At 45.9% G+C, this 19,028-nt stretch overlaps 1 protein-coding gene across 1 annotated transcript; it reads right to left on the reverse strand.

Moving 5' to 3' along the window:
• Positions 1-8,897: 8,897 nt before the first annotated feature.
• LOC119306138 (zinc finger protein 4-like) lies at positions 8,898-9,730 on the reverse strand. Its single transcript, XM_037582449.1, has one exon. It carries the CDS (start codon positions 9,728-9,730, stop codon positions 9,272-9,274), a length of 459 nt encoding a protein of 152 aa, XP_037438346.1. The 3' UTR covers positions 8,898-9,271.
• Positions 9,731-19,028: the final 9,298 nt, after the last annotated feature.

A 19,028-nucleotide genomic window follows, 5' to 3' on the forward strand; every position in this document is an offset into this window, starting at 1 on the left:
GGAGAGGAGGCGGTGGTGTTAGCGGCCAGCGAGCGCGCGCGGCGCGCCGGTATATAAAGAGGACGAGGCGCCAGTGGTCGAGCGAGCCCGGTGGGTGTGGGCCGAGCCGACAATGCTCCGACCGGCAGGGCCGGGCCGAGCCCGCGAATAAGGCACGTCCTGTCATTTCTGCGTATCTCAGATGTCCATCCACGGTCGATGTCACGACATTGTTGACGTACGTAATCGATCTGCACCCAGCCAGCTTCATTCGTCCTCATCGATCGAGTCGATGCGATCGATGTCCCAGCTTTCTTTTACAAGACATTTTGAACGACGTAATTGTTTTCCGTGTTCAGTAAAGTGTGCCATGAAGGCTTTTCGTCAAAAAAGAAAGACTCCAATGATTTTTCTTTTGCGGGGGAGATTTCAATGATGTATATACACGTTCATGTGCATACGTAGTGCGCGCGATAATATCACGATGTATCTAAACGCCATATTCTTACATGGTTAAGCCTGGGTGACATGTCTGCCTAACATTGGAGGAAATTAGCTTGCAACTGGAGTAGCTAGCTCCCCTATACATGTGTGAACATACATGCATGGATGGCTAGGCTTTTGCACCACATCTTGCAGATAGATGTGCCAGGTAAATTTGGACTCTTGCTCTGAAGGGACGAGTTGCGTGTGCCGCATAGCTTTTCTTTTGTTTGTGTTAGTCACATAATATGCTAGCCAGCTTAGGACTGGGGTTGTTCGGCAGGAGAGCTAGCATTATATCTTAGCTTAGTTTAGATCATGGCCCATCAAGAATACACATACATCATACTATTGTTTAGTTGTGTTTATCTCAGCATGATGGTACTTTTCACTGTGGCAATCAATTAGCCACCATAGGCTAGGTGTTTGTACCATCACTGTCATGGCATATCAACTTTGCAAAGCCACTCGAAGATAATGGTCCATTTCTCAGTTAAGATTGCTTGGAAATCCAACGTTACCTGCAAACCACTCTCTGCTAGCCGCAAGCTACTCATGTATACAAATCAAGTGAGATGTGCCACACTTGCACTGCTTGACTTGGACGTAAGCAATGCGGGCTAACGTGATCATCTTTTTTTTTTCACGAATACACAAAGCTTGTGTATCTTTCCATTGAAAAAAGAAGTTTAAATGAGAACAAAGGAAGGTACATCACATGGCACAACCACAAGACAGCGTAAACATGGTGCCCGGAGCAAAGAGACATGGGATGCTCAGCCAAACAAAAGCTACATCATATCGCTAAACTACCCTAGCCCAGAGAAACGGCCTGAACCAAAACGATGTCCCAAATCTGAAAATCCAGCACCACGAGCAACCAAGACGACACCTTCATGAAGGGAACAATGCAGTGACGTTGCCGCTATCCGATCCAAGGTACCGGACATGGGTTCCCCCCGGTTCTCAAAGAGGGACATGGAGAAAGGCCGTGTCAGCGCTCCCAAAAAGGGGACTGTACCGCAGGTGTAGTCACTGCCAGCATCAGCAAGCTAAGTAGGGATTTTGCCCTGGCCTATGTCTGAGCAATCCCAAAGCCAGGATCCAAATACGAGGCACATGTAGCAAGTTGGGACTACTACTATCGGAATGGGAGCTACGCCCGCCGCCGGGCACGCGAGTACTGGATCTGACGGATGAGAGGCGAGGAAATGGGTGGCGGTTAGGGTTGGAAAGGCGACGGCGAGGCATAGAGATCCAACACGCGGGATGCGACGGTAGCCGGCAATGTCGGTGAACCATAATATGGAGAGACGTAGACCTGGACCTATGAGGACAAAGCCGCCAAAACTCAGGCAGCCAAGGAAGTCGGAAGGGCACAACTTCTAGAGTACTGGGTCCGAGCAGCTATGGGAGGGCACGCCACTGAGCCATGGACACTGGAGAACATAGATCCAGGCCCACCGGGGCCGGAGTAAGCTATGGCAGGATCCACCAGATGTTAGCCACCGCACCACCAAAGACTACCAGACCTGCACCACCATCAAACAGAACGGCTCGAGGCCCACCTATGGCACCAACACGCGGAGCAGCCGCCGGCATACCACAACAACAGCGAGAGTGCACGACCACGAGCAGCGCGCGCGCACACACGCGCGCGCGTGCGGCCCCCATAGCCAAGCCTTCCTCTCAACCTCGCGCGCGTAGCCAGATAGGGAGGCGCCGCCTCGAACGTTGTCCTTAAGACATGGAGCCATGTTGATTATCTGGAAACAAATTAAGTAATTTACCTGGTTATAGTTGTCCATCAATTATTGAGAAGGTTAATTATGCTAATCATAGAAAATTGACTGTTGAGTACATTAGGTGGTTAAACCAGTTTGATTATTTTGGATGACGTGGATGCCTAACTAATAATGGAGCAAATTAGCTTGCAGGCTGGTTAAAGTGTACTAGCTGCTCCTATAGATGTGTGAACACAGATAGATAGTTTTTTTTTTAAATTTGCAGGGAAGATAGATAGGGTTTTATTCCATAGCTCCTGCACATGGATAGACATATTGATTTGGACACTTGCTAGAACCGAAGAGTTAACAGTTGAGTGTGACATGTCGCTTTTGCTTGTTAGTCACAGGCTAGCTTAATTAGGACTGGGATGGATTGTTCAGCAGGAAGAGCTACTGCATGCCTTAGCTTAGTTTAGAGCATAGCCCACCAACACACGCTACACCATTTGTCTTCGTCGACCACATGCATGATAGTACTTGTCATTGCCACAACTTAACTGATTAGCCACTACTAGCTGATACCATCGTTGTCATGGAAGAATTATCAGCTTTGCAAACCACATTAAAATTATTGACGTGTCGGTTAAATTTCCTTGGAAGTACACTTCCAATTTGCAGAAAAAACACGTTTGAACCGTCGGCGGACTAATACAGGTCCGCGTTTGATGACAAAACACGTACGGACCACGCGGTCTTACGAGCAGTTTGTAGCGTTACTCTTACCTAGGCAATGTGAAAGACAAAGGCTCTTATATGTTAAAAAAACTCGTATTCAATCACACTGCTCTGCCACTCATGCGTTATGTACTTAGAGCATCTCCAAGGCAGACCCGCATACGTCCGGACCGTGCTGTCCGGACGAAGGAAGCCATCCAATGCGGACCTGTATTGGTCCGCGGGACGGTCCGAACGCGATTTCTCCCACAAATTGGAGAGAAATGTAGGATACCAACACCACCAGCCCACCCAAACCCCCCTCCCGGTCCCATTTTCTTTCACTCCTCCCCTTCTTCCCTTACTTTGCATCCGCACCCTCGACCTCCGCCGTCGCTGTTGTACGTCCTTGGCCGCCACAGAGGCATTGTTGGACATCCGCAACCAGCAACGACGCACCCTCTCTCCATTATGACGGAGTTTTCCACCATGGAGCCATTTGTACCAAGGTACACTCCGCCCCCTGTCGACGACCTCCACCGCAGACACCACGCCCTGCAGGTGTTCCGTCAAATGCCATTGAGCTTATTTCCAAAATACTATGTCTTTTTTAGAGTACGCAAGATAGTCAGGTACTCGACCATGGAGGATGAGTTGTTGTGCAATGCGTGGTTGGCTGTATCCGCGGATTTCGTAGGCAAGAGTAGAGGGGAGCCCTTCTGGGAGAAAGTGCATGAAAAAGTTCACGCACATTGCGCCCTACGACATGTACATCATTCAACCACGCAACATGAGGTCGTTGTCGTATTGATGACACGCTATACAGATCAACTTCACCAAGTTCTGCGACGTGGTTCGTCAGCTCGAGGCAAGGTGGCCATTGCACATGGCAGAGGACGAGATCATAAGTTTTCTTTCTCTTGTTCTACTTATTCATTGATTCATTCGCTCAATGTTGGTCTACAAGTTATATGTAGCTTGCACGCGCTACCGTGGTGTACCACATGATAGAGGGACGGCCATTTACATGCACACACTATCGGATGAAGCTGAAGGGGGGAGTATGTGTGGGACGACATGATACGTTCATGAAAAACTTGTTGGACATCTGAGATCTAGTTGAATTTGAGACCTTGTTGTACTAGAGTTAATTTGCATGATATGTGTGGATAATTTGTGCTATTTTCGATCTGAAATTTGATAAATATCGGCCGATTTGCATGAATTCCGTCTAGTTTGTTAAAATGCGGGTGTGAGGTCGGTGGACGTCTAGTCAATGGTATCTTAGTATAGCATAGGTAGGCAGCTACTGTAACTGGGCGGCAAAGATATGTTTTTGCCGTTAGGGGTTAAAGTAAGTACTCCCTCCGTTTGAAAAAGCTTGTCGCAAATTTGTCTCTTAAATAGATGTATTTAGTATTAACTTGGTGCTAGATACATCCATTTGATGAACAAGTTTTCTCAGACGGAGGGAGTAGCTAGCTATGCACCAAAAATGCTCTCTTGCGGCAGATCAAGGCACCTCCAAGAAACCAGGCTAGCTAGCTAGAGTAGACGTGACCAGGCAAAAGAGGAAAATGTTACTCTAGCACATAGTGGCGCTACACGTTCCACCTTGTCGAAAAATGCAAAACTGTATTGGTGGAAATACACCAATAATTTGTACTTCCTTCGTTCCTAAATATAAGCGTTTTTAGAGATTTCACTATGGACTACACACGGAGCAAAATGAGTGAATCTACACTCTAAAATATGTCTATATACATTCGTATGTAGTTTGTTTGAAATCCTAGAAAGACTTATATCTAGAAACGGAGGGAGTAGAGGTTCATGAGAAAACGCCTCCATCCAATTGCGAGATACTACTAAAAGAAAAGCTAGCACCCAAAATGCGGCGATGAAGAAAAGAAAACTAAACAGAGAGCTTTTTCTTTTCTCGGCAAAAATCAGTGCTGCTGAATTCTCAGATTTCTCTCTCGGTTTGCCACATGCCGTGGAGTATATATATGCAACATTGCCTTTTCTAGATAGACAGATATATGTATGGTTCTGGAATCTGCGAGGCGACTATAAAACAAAAATATTCCACGAAGAACCATTTGGCCTAGACAGGGCGGAGCCTCCCAGATATCTCCTGACGCGGAGCGTGAAAGAGAAATCAACGGACGGTTCGGCAGCGACAAGGTACGCGTTTCCCTCCGTTCTTGTGCATGAATGCAGCGTCGGTGAGCTAGCTCATCACATGCATGCATCATCCATGTTTGTCTGTTTACAAGTCAGGTGACGTGCATCATGAACCACACTTGCACTGCCCCACAACTTGCAGGTATTGCTAACTTGATCTTCTCTCTCTATATCTGCTACAGGAGCTGCATGCCAGGAGGTACTTTCAACTGCAGGAATCTGTAGTTTTTCCCTTCACGATTTCGACCTTTAGGAGTTCTTTTATCGTAGGTGTGTTTATGCTCACTAATTCAATTTGTAATTTTGTATGCTCTACCAGTACCAGCATCCACCTCCATATCCCTTTTTCAAAGAACTGTCTTTTTTACTATCTATCAGGAGTGAGTAAAGAAAGTCCGTAAATAAGTCATAACTAGACTGGGTTTCGCCAAACTTGGTTGTATGGTACCGGTTTTCCGGTCCGGTTTTAGTAAAGTGATGATGCATACGTGCTACTCGCACGCCGCAAGGGATCTTTTCCTTTGGAACTACTACAGTGTCAAAAAAGTCTTATATTTTGACACGGAAGGAGTATAAAAGAGGAAGTTGAAGAGAGTCCGAACAAAAGGCGCCATGCTCATTGCTACCCTGTTTGTCAAGCCCCAGCAAGATTCACAAATGATCTCAAGGGAACAATTAATTAGGCGAAAACTTCTAAGAATGTATGTTTGGAAGCAGACTTTTCGTCGCGAGGGAGTTAAACGAAGTTCGTATAGAAGTCATGATCCACGTTATATGGGGTATTGTTTGGCCAAACTCGGTTGCAACTCTAGTTGGCTCTAATTTTAGTTAGCTGTATAGTACACTGTCAACAATGCACCCTGAAGCGGAGTATATGTATAAAAAGAAATTAAAGAGAGTTCAGACAGAAGGCGCAAGCACATTACACCATATTTTGTCAACATAAGCAAACTAATAGAGGCGATTATATATAGTTTTGAAATTAATTTGCGTGCTTTAGTAGCAATGATTTCTTTTTTAAAGGATAAGTTCAACGATTATACGTCCACCCCAGCATCAACATGCACCCATGTCCACGTTCATTTCCCTTCATGATTTCAACCTTTAGAAGTTCTTTTACGGTAGGTTCGTTTATATATGGTCACTAATTCAATTTGTATGCTTCTTTTGTATTTATCTTGATTATTTCCAGCATCCACCTCTGTATGTCTTTTTCAAAATATTGTTTTTCTATCAACAGGAAGTAAAAGATAGTTCGAAAACAAGTCGTAACTTGAGCAGTTTCGCCAAACTTGGTTGCATGGTACCGGTTTTCCGCTCCAGCTTTAGTAAAATGATGGTGCATCTGAGCTACTAGCACGCTACAAGGGATCTTTTTCTTAGGAACTATAAAAGAGGAAGTTAAAGAGAGCTCAAACAAAAGGCGCCATGCTTATTACAGCCCTGTTTGTCAAGCCCCAGCAAGCTTCACAAATGATCTCAAGGAAACAAATTAATTAGGCCAAAACTTCTAAGAATGTAAGGAAGGGATATGACTTTTCTTGGAGAGGGAGTTAAGCGGAGTTCGTATAGAAGTCTTGACCACATTATGTGTGGTATTGTTTGGCTAAACTTGGTTGCAATTCTAGTTGGCTCTAATTTTAGTCAGGTGGGAGTATGTATATATTACACGGTCAGCAATGCACCCTGAAAGTGGAGTGTATAGTACACTATAAAAAGAAATTAAAGAGAGTTCTGACAGAAGGCGCCATGCACATTACGCCATATTATGTCAGCATAGACGTCTCAAACAAAGAAACTAATTGAGGCAATTATATATAGTTGGGCAATGATTGTTGTGCTTTAGTAGCTGCCATTTCCTTTTTCAAGGACAAAGTCGGGCCTCTGTGCATCAGTTGATGCACACATCCATAACTTGCCTTGGTAGGTGTACGCTATTGGAGGAAATTATCGAGTACATTGATTGCTAAATTAGCTAGGTTAGTTAGTTTGCGTGATGTGACTACCTAACATTGGAGGAGATTAGCTAGGCACTAGAGTAACTAGCTAGCTAATTGGGTAGTCCTACTACTCATAGATGTGCGAACGTACATATAAAGATGGCCAGATCTTCTAGATAGACGTACAGATAATTTGGACTCTTCCTCTGCGATGAGTTGAGTGTGGCATATTGCCTTTCTTGTGTTTCTTAGTCACATGCAAGCCAACTGGGACTGTTCACCGCTATGTACTACAGTACTCCCTCCGTAAAGAAATATAAGATTGTTTAGATCACTACATCTTAGCTTAGTTCACAATACCATTCATTAGTTGCCTTCATCTCAGCATGATAGTACTTTTCATGAGCACAATCAATTAGCTGGCTAGTTGTGAACCATCACTGTCATAGCATATCAACTTTGCAAACCACTTGGAGATAATGATCGATATGCCAGTTAGCTTGTTGAAAATTAAATGTTTATCTGGGCTAGTACATTCCCATACATGCGGGTGACATAGAAATTGTTATTTCTTTGGGAACGGACTTTTCGCGGAGAGAAGTTGAAGAGAGTTCCTGCCCTAATTTTTGCCAGGTGGGGCATATACGGTGCATCCCTATCAGTACACCAAAATGGAAATTACTTCAAGTAACTACTATACGGGAAGATTAGATAAAAAAAAACTACTATACGGGAAGAAGCTTTTGTTTTGCGGGAATATATGAGAAGAAGTTAAGGAGAGTTCAAACAAAAGGCGGCATGCACATCAAGCCCTTTTTGGTCAAGCTCCGCATTTTAAGGAAACAAAAAAAATCAAGCCATTACAGTATGCTACCTGCCTAATTCTCTCAGATATGTGAAGATATATAGGTGGGTTTTATTGAAGACCATGTATATATGCATATATAGGACAGATATATGGATATGGGTTTTTATTCAAGACCATGCATATAGGTAGACTGATCACTCGAAATGAATAGAAGGGTTTGAGTGCGCCATATCGCTTTAATTTGGTGCCTTAATCTGTGTTAGTCACATGCTAGCCAGGCTAGCTAGCTTGATTAGGAGTAGGAGGGGTTGTTCAGCAGGAGGAGCTACTGCTTTCCCTTTGCTCGTTTTGGAGCATGGCCCACCAATACACTGCAGCATTGTCTTCGTTGATCTCGGCATACATGATGGTACTCATCATGACGATCAGAAGTGATTAGTTTAGCCAGTGCTAGTCGTGTAGTGTACGTACCATCGCTGTCATAGCAGACCAACTTTTGCAAACCACGTGAAAACGGTTGACAACTCAGTTAATCTTGCCTCCAAAAGATACAGTAACTTGTGGTTTTTATCGCTCCAGGCATGTAAGTACGTACATGTGTGGATCACATATCTACCACTCAAGTATTGACAAGTTGGGCGTTGTTGGGTGAGTGAACGTCTAGTCAGATCATGGTGGTTATCTGATCTGTGTAGTAGCAAGGCTAGGTGCGGTGACACGGCGGCGAAGCAATGATGTTTTTGCCGTTAGGGCTAACTAGGGTGAGAAAATGGCTGTGGTTCAGCCGAGCAAGCAACTTCCAAGAAATGACACCCGATGGACAAGAACCGGACCTCACGTCAAAGCAAGGGGATCTAGAAGAGGAGACGCGCCCAAGCAAAAATGGATCGGCTTTGATGCACCCAACGACAGACACGTACTCACTCACTGCCGGTGCAGTGGTAAGTAAGCTGCTTCTATGTATGCATGTACACATGAGAACACATACGTATGGTGTTGTAGCACTGGGCTGGAGTGTTAATGTTTTTTTTTTGTGAGAGAAGTGTTAATGTCTTTAACATGTGTACACATACATATGCTTGATCATTGAGTATATATCGGACAAGTTGTTCTTTACTGCCCTATTACATGGTTAGATTGATTGATGCAAATGAGACAACCCAACTATGCATGTGCATGTAATTAAGATACAACTTGTGTGATCTAGTATTATATACTCAGTAATCTAATTAAGGTTAGACATAATAACATACTCAAAGGGCTGTGTTTTATAGATCGATGAGCTGAAGCAATCGATTGCATATAATCTGAATAATTAATTAATTAATCGCCAGGTGCATGCAACAATGAATTGAGCACCACTTGTTGGCACGCTAGCTAGCTAGGCGCATGCATGCGTGCACATAGATATTGCCTCTGGAATGTAGCGCTCAGACTCAGAGCTTGAGCGACAAGTCCATCTCCGGCGCCGACTCCCCGCCGGCCGCTGTGGTGCTGCCAGTACCAGCCCAGCCCATGCCCACCATGGGCGTCATCGTCGTGGAATCCGGGGCAGCGGCCGAAGCAGAGTACGCCCAGAGCTCCCTGCCACCGCCGTGGAGCCAGTGAGAGGAAGGCGTGGCGGTTGCCGCTGCGGTGGCGTCGGCGTCGCGGCTGCGCTTGGCGAGGGTTCGCTCGAGCTTGTGGGCGTTCTGGTGGCCGCCGAGCGCCTGAGAGCTGAAGAACTTGCGGTGGCAGTAGTTGCAGGAGAAGGCCTCCTTGCCGGCCTGGTCGAGGGCCACGGGAGTAGGTGGCCGCCGGGCGCCGCGCTGCTCGTGCGTGGCCGTGTCGAGGCGGAGGTCGAGGCTGACGCCATGGAGCAGCAGCTGATGCGGCTGCGGCGCCTCGCGCTCCATGGTCGATGGCCGGAGCAAGCAAGCCCGGCACTTGGGTCGAAGGTACTGCGTGCGCGCGGGCGGGCGTCGCAACTGGGGACGCGGGGGCGTGTGTGTGTCGATGAAGAAGAAGAAGCAGAGGGAGTGTCGTGGGGGCGGTGGTCTGAGCGATCGACCGCGCGCGCCGGTATATAAAGAGGAGTGGTCGAGGTCGAGGTCGAGCCCGGTGGATCGAGCCAACAATGTTCCGACCGCCCGGCCAGGCCGGGCCGAGCCCGCGAATCAGCTCTTCATTTTGGTTCTTCATTTTGTTGTTGTTGCGGAGCCTTAAATTACTCCCCTGTAATATGAGGTATCACCCCTTGATCACTTATAGTACCTCGAACATCTGACTACATTTTCCAACTCACATGAAAAATAACTACCGAAATTGCATTATACATATAGAATAAACATAAGAAAACATGATCCCAAAAGATTACTTGACATGTTCCCCCTCGGTCCATCACAAGGAAAGGGAAAACCTAGATTTGCTTTATCAGGTAACCTACAGGAACTCCGAGTAAATAAAATACCTTTCAAAAGTATTAATGAGTACGTACTACTGCATGAAAATAAAAATATGTATACACTACTGCATGAAATGAAAACAAAATACTCCTAGAAAAATTACGAGTAGTAGGAGTATATTACCAGGCCGGCCGGACGGTATCTCCATGGATACATGCATGCGACAAATCGAGCTAACACACATTGGACTGAACACCCATGTGCAGGAGTGCGTGGTACGTACTGTACTCAGCTGCAGGTATGCAGCCGAGCTGGCCAACGCGTGCGTGCTACTGCTACTGTAGATATATCTCATACCTGATGCAGTGCCAGTACAGTGACGACTGAGGAAGTGAGTGAGCAAACCGGCCGAGCAGCCAGAGCTAGTACGTGCATCGCTTGTCGGTGCTCGCGTAATGACCAACCACTTCACTTCATCTGGGCCTACGTACGTACGTCCTGTCATTTCTGCGTATCTCATATGGCCCGTCGACGGTTCATGTCTGTCACGACGACATTAAGTTGACGTAATCGATCTGGCAGCTTCATTCGTCATCATCAATTGATCCAGTCGGTCGATGTGCTATACTGGATTCCAACGATCGTGTAATACAAGCAAGACGTACTGTACAAATGATTTCTCGGTTCTAGCACGAATTATCAATCAATCAATCTTTAGTTCCACCCGAAGGTAGAAAGGCGATTACGCTGGGGCATGCACCTACCAAGCTCTGCCTGGCCGCTCGATTGCATAGTGATTCGTAAAGTAGTTAAATCCCGCATGAGGCCACAATAAGTTTTAAGTTTTAGTTATTGAAACTTATAATTTTGTACTAAGTATTCAAAATTCGTCAAAACTTATTCAAAATACATCTTATTTGAAAGTCCTTGTCACGAGAAACTCAAATATGATAACAGAACTTAAATTGGACTTTTTATTCAAAAGATATGAAAGTTTAGAAATCGAAAGCCCAAAGAAAAAGAACACGTGAGGGACTCACTTTCACCTGCGTGCACCTGTGTGCCACAAATCCTCTGCCCATGCACCTCGTGCCACAATTCCTCTGCCATCGATCTCGCTAGAACCAGCCACCAGGAGAGTTTCTCCGCCGCCGTCCTCCAGCGGCTCCCTTTCGCCGATGACCTCGTCGTCGGTGGTGAAAGGGTCGCCGGATCCTCGCGTGTAGATCGTTTTTAGGACCCCGTAATCTAAATTTCTAGACTATTCATCATGGCTTCGGCAACGGTGATGGCGGCGCTGAATAAAAATTCTTCAGATCCTTCGTTGACGAAGCGATCGGTTGGGATGAATTTGAAAACTAGTCTGTTCAAGGAAGGATGGCGTGGCGGTAGCGGTATCCTCATGGTGGTCCTATGTCCTCGGGCCCCGCCGTTGCGACGGCGTTTTCTCCAGCGCTGGCGTGGAGCTTGGGAGGTAGTCCAGGTGCAGATGCAGATTGTGGTCTCCATCAGCGGCATCTGGAAAAAGGGTGGATCGTGTGTTGGGCTCGTGGTTCATGGCTGACAAGTATGATTTCCTCCTTCGACGTCTCAGTTGTGCGGGGTGCCAAACTTGGAGTTTGATGGCATGTCCAGGGTGTTGTCACTCCGATTCATTCAATGGTAATGATTTCGCCTTTGATGAGCCACTTTAAAGGCTGGGGCGGATCCAGTATGGGTCAGGGGTGTACAGATGTACACCCAAATTTTGTTGTACAAAATTCCTATATATAGATAAATGGCAAAAAAATACTAAGAGTAGCATACTTTGAGAGGCTACACAGCTCTCATGTGGCAAACAAACCAATATTAACTCATCGGCTACTAACCACACCTAAACAACTAGTAGCCCAAGAGCAGCAACAAGCCACCTCTGCCCTCAAGCACGAGATACTAAGAGCATCTGTAGCCGGACTTGGTAAATCTGACCCCTTAAACGCCCGCAGGCGCGACCGGACCCGTCCATGGTGCTATGCATCCGAGTCTCTCATATTTCATCGCCCTAAATCCACACAAACCATCACTACTAGGGAAAACCCTAGTAGTAGCGCTTGAAATATGCATAGTAGTAGCGCTGGGTCCAGCACTACTGCTATCGCGCTACAGCTAAACCCTAGTAGTAGCGCTGATATTGGCAGCGCTACTGGTAAGTATTGTTAGCAGTAGCGCTTCCCGGACCAGCGGTACTGATAACTATCTATAGCGCTTGTTCAGACGACGCGCTGCTGCTAAGCCAGCGCTACTGGTAAGTATTTTCCAGTGCTACTGCTAATATTCCTGCTTTCATAGATTTGCTCCCTCTACATATTTGTGATGTATTTATACATGCCATATACAATAGTTTCATCACATCATACTAAACATACACTATTCTCACATATCATAGACATACAGTAGTCTCGTCATACCATCATCATCATCATCATCATTCAACACAAATATCATCACATCTCGAAAATAGCGATACACAAGTGCGATCATGTCATGTCTCAAATAAGTGCAACTGCATGGTCATGGCACACACACAAGTTTCACCATCTCTATCTAAACCATGATGTAGAAGAGAAGAGCGATCAACATGAGCAAGAGCGCAACTATGTAGTACTGGTTTTCCAGCCCCTGCTCATGCTGGAGTGTCCACCTCAAGTAACTACTTTCCGCTTCGGCTCTGGTGTCGAACCCTCTGAGGCTAACACCCGGGTACCTGTGCATCTGGGCCTGAACGGTTGGCCAGTGGTCGTAGACTCCCGGAACCCTCCCAACGTACACGGCGTAGTAGTCCTTCACCATCTCTGATCTATGTACCTGCATCATGAGTTGATGAATTGAACGATAATATGCAACATAATGTACTTAAGAAAACAAGAGGCATGATTAGCAAAATAAAAGCAACCAATAGTAAACATAAATGATGAAGTTCCTCATTTCCAAACTAATTAACTAGAGCGACCTACGCTAGTTCAGGACCACGGTTTAGTTACATCACATAGTTTTGCCGAGCATAATTTCAAAGTTTTTCCATAGAAAGACAATAGTGATAAGGCACGCTAGTTTAGGACCACGGTTTAGTTACATCACATTGTCATTGACAACTAGTCCTCCATGTCGGTGCTCCAATCTTCATAGTTAGGGAGGAAGCACCCGAGCTTCATGAAAGGCTTCAGGTCCAGACGTTGAGCGACTAGCAGTGCTCGGACATCAACCCACGTGATTGGCCCATGGTAGAATATCCCTGTTGGTTCGACGACTTGCTTCATGATCACTTGGGCAAGTTCACACTGTACGTGATAAAACTCAGCTCGGATTCAATGATCCAGTGTCTTTCCTATGCTTGTGGCCCAACTGACAATCTCGGCATCTTCGGTAGTAGCTGACATGCGAAGGCGTTGATTATCCCTTTTGTACTCCACAAGGTGATGCATGAGGTAGAATCCATCAGCCCTACTGGTGTGCGGTTGCTGGATGCAGCAAAAGTCGGTCTTATGGTGGAAAACCAACCCGTTCTTCCCGTGCCTTTTCACCTTGATATATCCACCAGACAGTCTGAAGGTTAACATGGCACTATCGAGAACACTCTTTACGTGCGTGTAATCACAGGCGGAGCTCTCGGTAGGGCGAGGTTGGGTGCTCGCCCTACCTTGATTTCCTCCAATCTTTTCTACGTATAGCTTAATCGGTCGCTACAAAATCTGAGACAAAAAACCCAGCTAAGAAAATCGTTGTGCCCCGTGTTATTGGGCCGTGACCGTGAACAGAGCTTCCACTTTGTTGGGCCGTACCTGTACGCGCAAGTCCTCCGTTCATTCTTCGGCTGTTCGGCTGGGTGGCCAGGAGTAGCACGCGGGGGGCGGCTGCTAGCAGGAGCTGCGCATGAGGCTGGTGGCCAGCTAAAGCGCGCGCGAGTGCGGAGCGATGCGCGAGGCGGCCACAGCCAAGCGAACGGCAGCAACAGCGAGCAAGCCTCGGCCTCGGCGGGCGATGAAGCCGACGTGCCGGTAAAAAGAAAATGAAAAAAAATGGCAGAAAGAGCAAAGGGCTAGCAACGACAAAGAGGAGAGATAAACTTTTTCAAACTTATTGTCATTTTCAGATAATGGCTTACAATCTAGCAATGCATTTTTCAGAGAATTTGCTTAACGATCTGTATGTTTTATTTGCAGTTCCATTGTATTACATTACTATGTTCAGGAATTAGGATCACATATACTCCCTCCGTCCTTTGAAGAGTGTACTTCCAACTTTGTTGGAAAGTCAAACCTTTTTATGTTTGACCGTATTTATACAATAATGCATCAACATTTATGCCATCAAATTAATAACATTAGATTCATTATAAACTATATTTTCATCATATACCTATTTTATTTCATAAACATTGATATATTTTTGCACAAACTCTGTCAAACATTAAGATAGTTTGACCCTCCAACAAAGTTGGAAGTACACTCTTTAAAGGACGGAGGGAGTAAGTATTTGTGTGTATTTTTAGTATGTATGGATTAGTATTGCTATTGCATTAAATCTACTTATGCTTAGTCCGCCCTACCTCCATTTTTTCTCGTCCTCCGCCACTGCGTGTAATCCTTTTTCTTGAGGTTCTTCAATGAGTCCAAGTACATAGCATGGGAGTATTCCGGGTATAGAACGACGAGGATGGCGCCGCCCCCGCTGTGCAAATTAAGTACATCTCAAATTAGCCTCCATGCTTGCAAAGGAATGATTAACACGTACGAAAGGATATGCGCGGATGACTTACGAGGGATGATAAGGCAGGAGAATCGCTTCCTTGTCCTTATTAGCGATCATGAATTCGCCGACGTACTTACTCGCATACTCATGATGCTCTTTGCAAACTGCCAAGAAGCTCTCGTGTACGGGTCCGCGATGCAGATATATTTTATGTTCTCGATCCTGATGAAGTAGTTGAGATACAACACATACATGCAGATGAACTGGAAATCCAGCTTGGTCATGTAGAACATGTCGTAGATGTAGTCAAATCGCAGGATGAACTGATTTGGGCCAGGTCTCGACGTACAACTTCCCACCCGGCACCTGAGCCGCGTAAAGCGGGTATCCTGGTTCTTTCGTGATCAGAAGGCTTTTCTCTCTGGCCAACACATATTCATGGAGTCTCTTTAGATCATTGTTCAGTATGTGATCTAGCGCTTTGGAACGTAGGATCGGCTCGCCGGCAACATGGAAACGCATCTTACCTTCGACAGGTATTATGTCTACCACCTGGGGCTTCAGAGGCGGCTGGCTGCTTGAAGCACCTATGGCACCTTTAGGGCCTTTCCTGGGCGGTCTCTTCCTTTGCTTCTTGGCGGGTGGCGGTAGTGAGCCCACCATACCTTCCCTTACGTACCACCACCCCCAGTGTCGTCTGGCTAATCAGTGGACGGGCCTCGGGGGGTTGCTGGGTAGAGGCGGCATCTGGAGGCATCTCCTGCGAGGATGGCTTGAAGAGAGACTTTTTTCATTCTGCCTTAGGACGTTCCGGCTCCGGCAAATCAGGCAGCATCAAGTCATCATCTCCACGCTCATAGCCTGAGTCTTCGTCGTCCTGAGCCATCAATCCTCCATCATCAAAGGCGGTATTGAAATACTTGTCTGGGTCATCATCATCATCCTCCATGTCATCATCAGCATTTGCTTCCTCGATAGAGGGGGCGACATGATCTGGCACTAATGGAGGCTCCCCATCGCGTCGTATGCTACCATCCGCCATGACATGTGCAGATAATTTGGTAGGTGGGGTAGTGTTCATACCTTCTTGAGAAGGTGGCGCTGGCGTGATACTGGGCGCCTCAAGACGAAGAAAGACTTCGGCCAAGGCAAGAACCAGCTCTTGCATGCGCCAATCATCTTAGGGGTCTCGTTCTCGTCATCAATTGGTACCAGAGGAGGCAAATCCTTGAAGCCCGCTAAGATACTGGCCACATTAATGTTGTAGACACCATCGGGCATCTCTCGGTTGTGGAACATGCGGTCCTTCGGTTTCATGATCGTTGCGTTTCCCACAACCACCTTCTAGCCCTTGATGTCGTAGAGTAGGGTGCACGGAGTGTCGTCGGCCTATGAAGGAGACATGTCTGCAACGTCGAACATCTGAAAGGCAGCTGAAATGAAAGACTATAGACATGCTGGTGAAAAGGGTATGATGCATAATTACCGTGAGGGCGTCGAGCTTAGCCAGCGACGAAGGCCCGCCGAGCATGCCAGAGACGGAGGTCGGGCTGCTATGAACAGGAATGGGACCTTTTGCGATTGCTTGGGCAGGTGTTGGTGCTGTGGTGTTCGCCGAATTGCTCCCGACAAAGCTGAGAAGGGGAAAGTCCTCTGGCCGTGCATTTGGATTACTCTTCGACTAATCGAAATTGCCGGAATCAAGCTGGCCACCGCGTTAGTGACCAACCCACTGACTACCCCGAGCAACTTTTCTTTGGTCTCAGCTTTGGTCTTATTAACCGCAGTCGCGACCTTCTCGTCGATGCTCTGCTGAGTGACGACCAACCGTCTCTTCCTTCTTTCCTCTGGCTCCTCGGAGTAGCACGTCTCATGAGGCGCCATCTCCGACGCCGTGCACACGTCCATAGGACGGCGGCTTGTCCACCGGGACCTTTTTCAGTATGTTTAGGGCCCGGTTGAATGGGGTGTCCCACTTGGGCCTCACCGACGAATGTGATGACTCGTCGCTTTCGGCTGCCTTTTGGTGTTGTTCTTTCTGCAAAAGGAACGTGGATGGTTTACTAATGTGACAAAATTTGCAGTCGAATTGATTGGAAGCTAATATGATAATGTGGTAATATAACAATTACCAGAAGTCTCATGAACTCCCTCGTGTTCAGGTCCATGTAAAAGATCTTTCTGACTTGTCCCACTTGTACCGGGCCCTGATCCAGTCATGCTCCAGCGGGTCGGTGAACTCCTCAAGGTGTCTGGGATTCCGAGACTTTCACGTTCGGCGTCCTCCTTGGCCCATATGTGCCTCTTCTCCTCATAACCACTACTTCCGAGGCGGCGACGAGGCATGTTCCTGGCCTAGAGAGCCCTCATTTTCTCCGACTTTGCCTCGACTTCTTGTTTACCGCAATTCTCCTTGAATTTTGCAAAGTCCTCTGCCGTTATTGTCGGATTATCAGCATGAATCTTGGACCACGGTTCATTCTTCACAATCGCTTTTTTCACCCTAACTTTCCAGGAGGACAAGTTGTTGGTGAACGTCACCATCGCCTTGTCGTTTATCTTTGTCATGGCGACATCTTCCCACGACTCTTTATATTTTCCTTCATCCCGGCCTGGGAACAGGAACCTATTGTGCAACTTCTTTAGGAGCATGTGCTCCATATGTGGTATCTGCTTCAACCTCTCATCGTTGATATTGGCGGTTTCCCTGAGGATGCATCCAAGTTGATTGCCCCAGCACGAGCGCGGTTCCTTCGGTTCCGTTGGCTCTACTTCTTGGGGTGCATCTCCGTGACCACAATTTGTCTGATGCCAAGCTCGTTTGGTCTTCATGTCCTCTTCTTCTTCGGTGCTTTACAGGCTACGACAGCATCGTTGCTGGTCTTGGGGTTGGTGTCGGTGCCAGTGCTAGTGTCGGTGTCGGGGTTGGGGCCACTGCCGCCACCATGCAACCCCATCTGGTGTTCGTCCAGGTAATCTAAATAGTGATTTGCTGCCTCGATGGGGTCTGCGAGGCGAGCAGAATCACCCACGACTTCGGCGTCGATCGACATGTTTCCTATTCAACAATTGTAAATAAAAGATATAATGAAGAGAAAAAAGGGGCCTATGTTTGGTCGGAATGTTGATTCATTCCCCTTCCGGCAAATCCCGGGTACTCCATATGTCCTAGTTTCTAGCATGAATTTTTTGGCATGACCTTTGCTCAAAAGTGGACATATGGAGCGCCTGAAATTTGCCGGAACAGAAATGAATCAACATTCCGACAAAACATAGGCCACTCGGATATTTTGGACATTCAACCAACATTGCAAAACCAACATATAACATCAATGACATATATCATTCAAGCAAAAGCATGCTTGTACTTAAATACACAAAAATGACAAAAATAGCTACAAACTTGCTCAAACTTGCTCCTAGGGTTCATACATAGCTAACTTGCTCAAAATTTAGCTAACTTTGCTAAATTTTCTATAGTTTTTTTTATTTGCTACTGTTTTTATACCTAATTTTTTTGCTATTGTTTTCTAAATCGCTGAAGTTTTTTTAAACTTTGCTACTATTTTTTAATTTTTTTTGCTACTGTTTTTTTATTTGCTACTGTTTTTATACCAAATTTTTTGCTACTGTTTTTTAAACTTTGCTACTGTTTTTTAATTTTTTTTTACTACTATTTTTTCTAGTTTGCTACTGTTTTTATACCTAATTTTTTTTCTACTGTTTTTTTAAAATTGCTACTTTTTTTGTAAACTTTGCTATTGTTTTTTTTAAAATTTGCTACTGTTTTTTATACCTAATTTTTTGCTAACTTGGTACAAAAATTTACTAACTTGCTAATATTTGTTACAAAAATTTGCTAACTTGCTAAAAAACAAAAAAAAAATTGTTAATTATCTACTGCCCTAATTTGCTAACTTGCTAAAAAATTGCTAACTTTGCTAAATTTGCCCTAAAATTTGCTAAAATTGCCCTAAAATTTGCTAACTTTGCTACTGGATTTACTAACTTTGCTAAAATTCCCCTAAATTGCAAACCTAGATGGGGTCGAGGGGGAGGAGGAGGCCGGAGGGGGAGGGGA

The sequence above is a fragment of the Triticum dicoccoides genome, chromosome 5B, assembly GCF_002162155.2.
Source record: "Triticum dicoccoides isolate Atlit2015 ecotype Zavitan chromosome 5B, WEW_v2.0, whole genome shotgun sequence".
Taxonomy (NCBI): Eukaryota; Viridiplantae; Streptophyta; class Magnoliopsida; order Poales; family Poaceae; genus Triticum; species Triticum dicoccoides.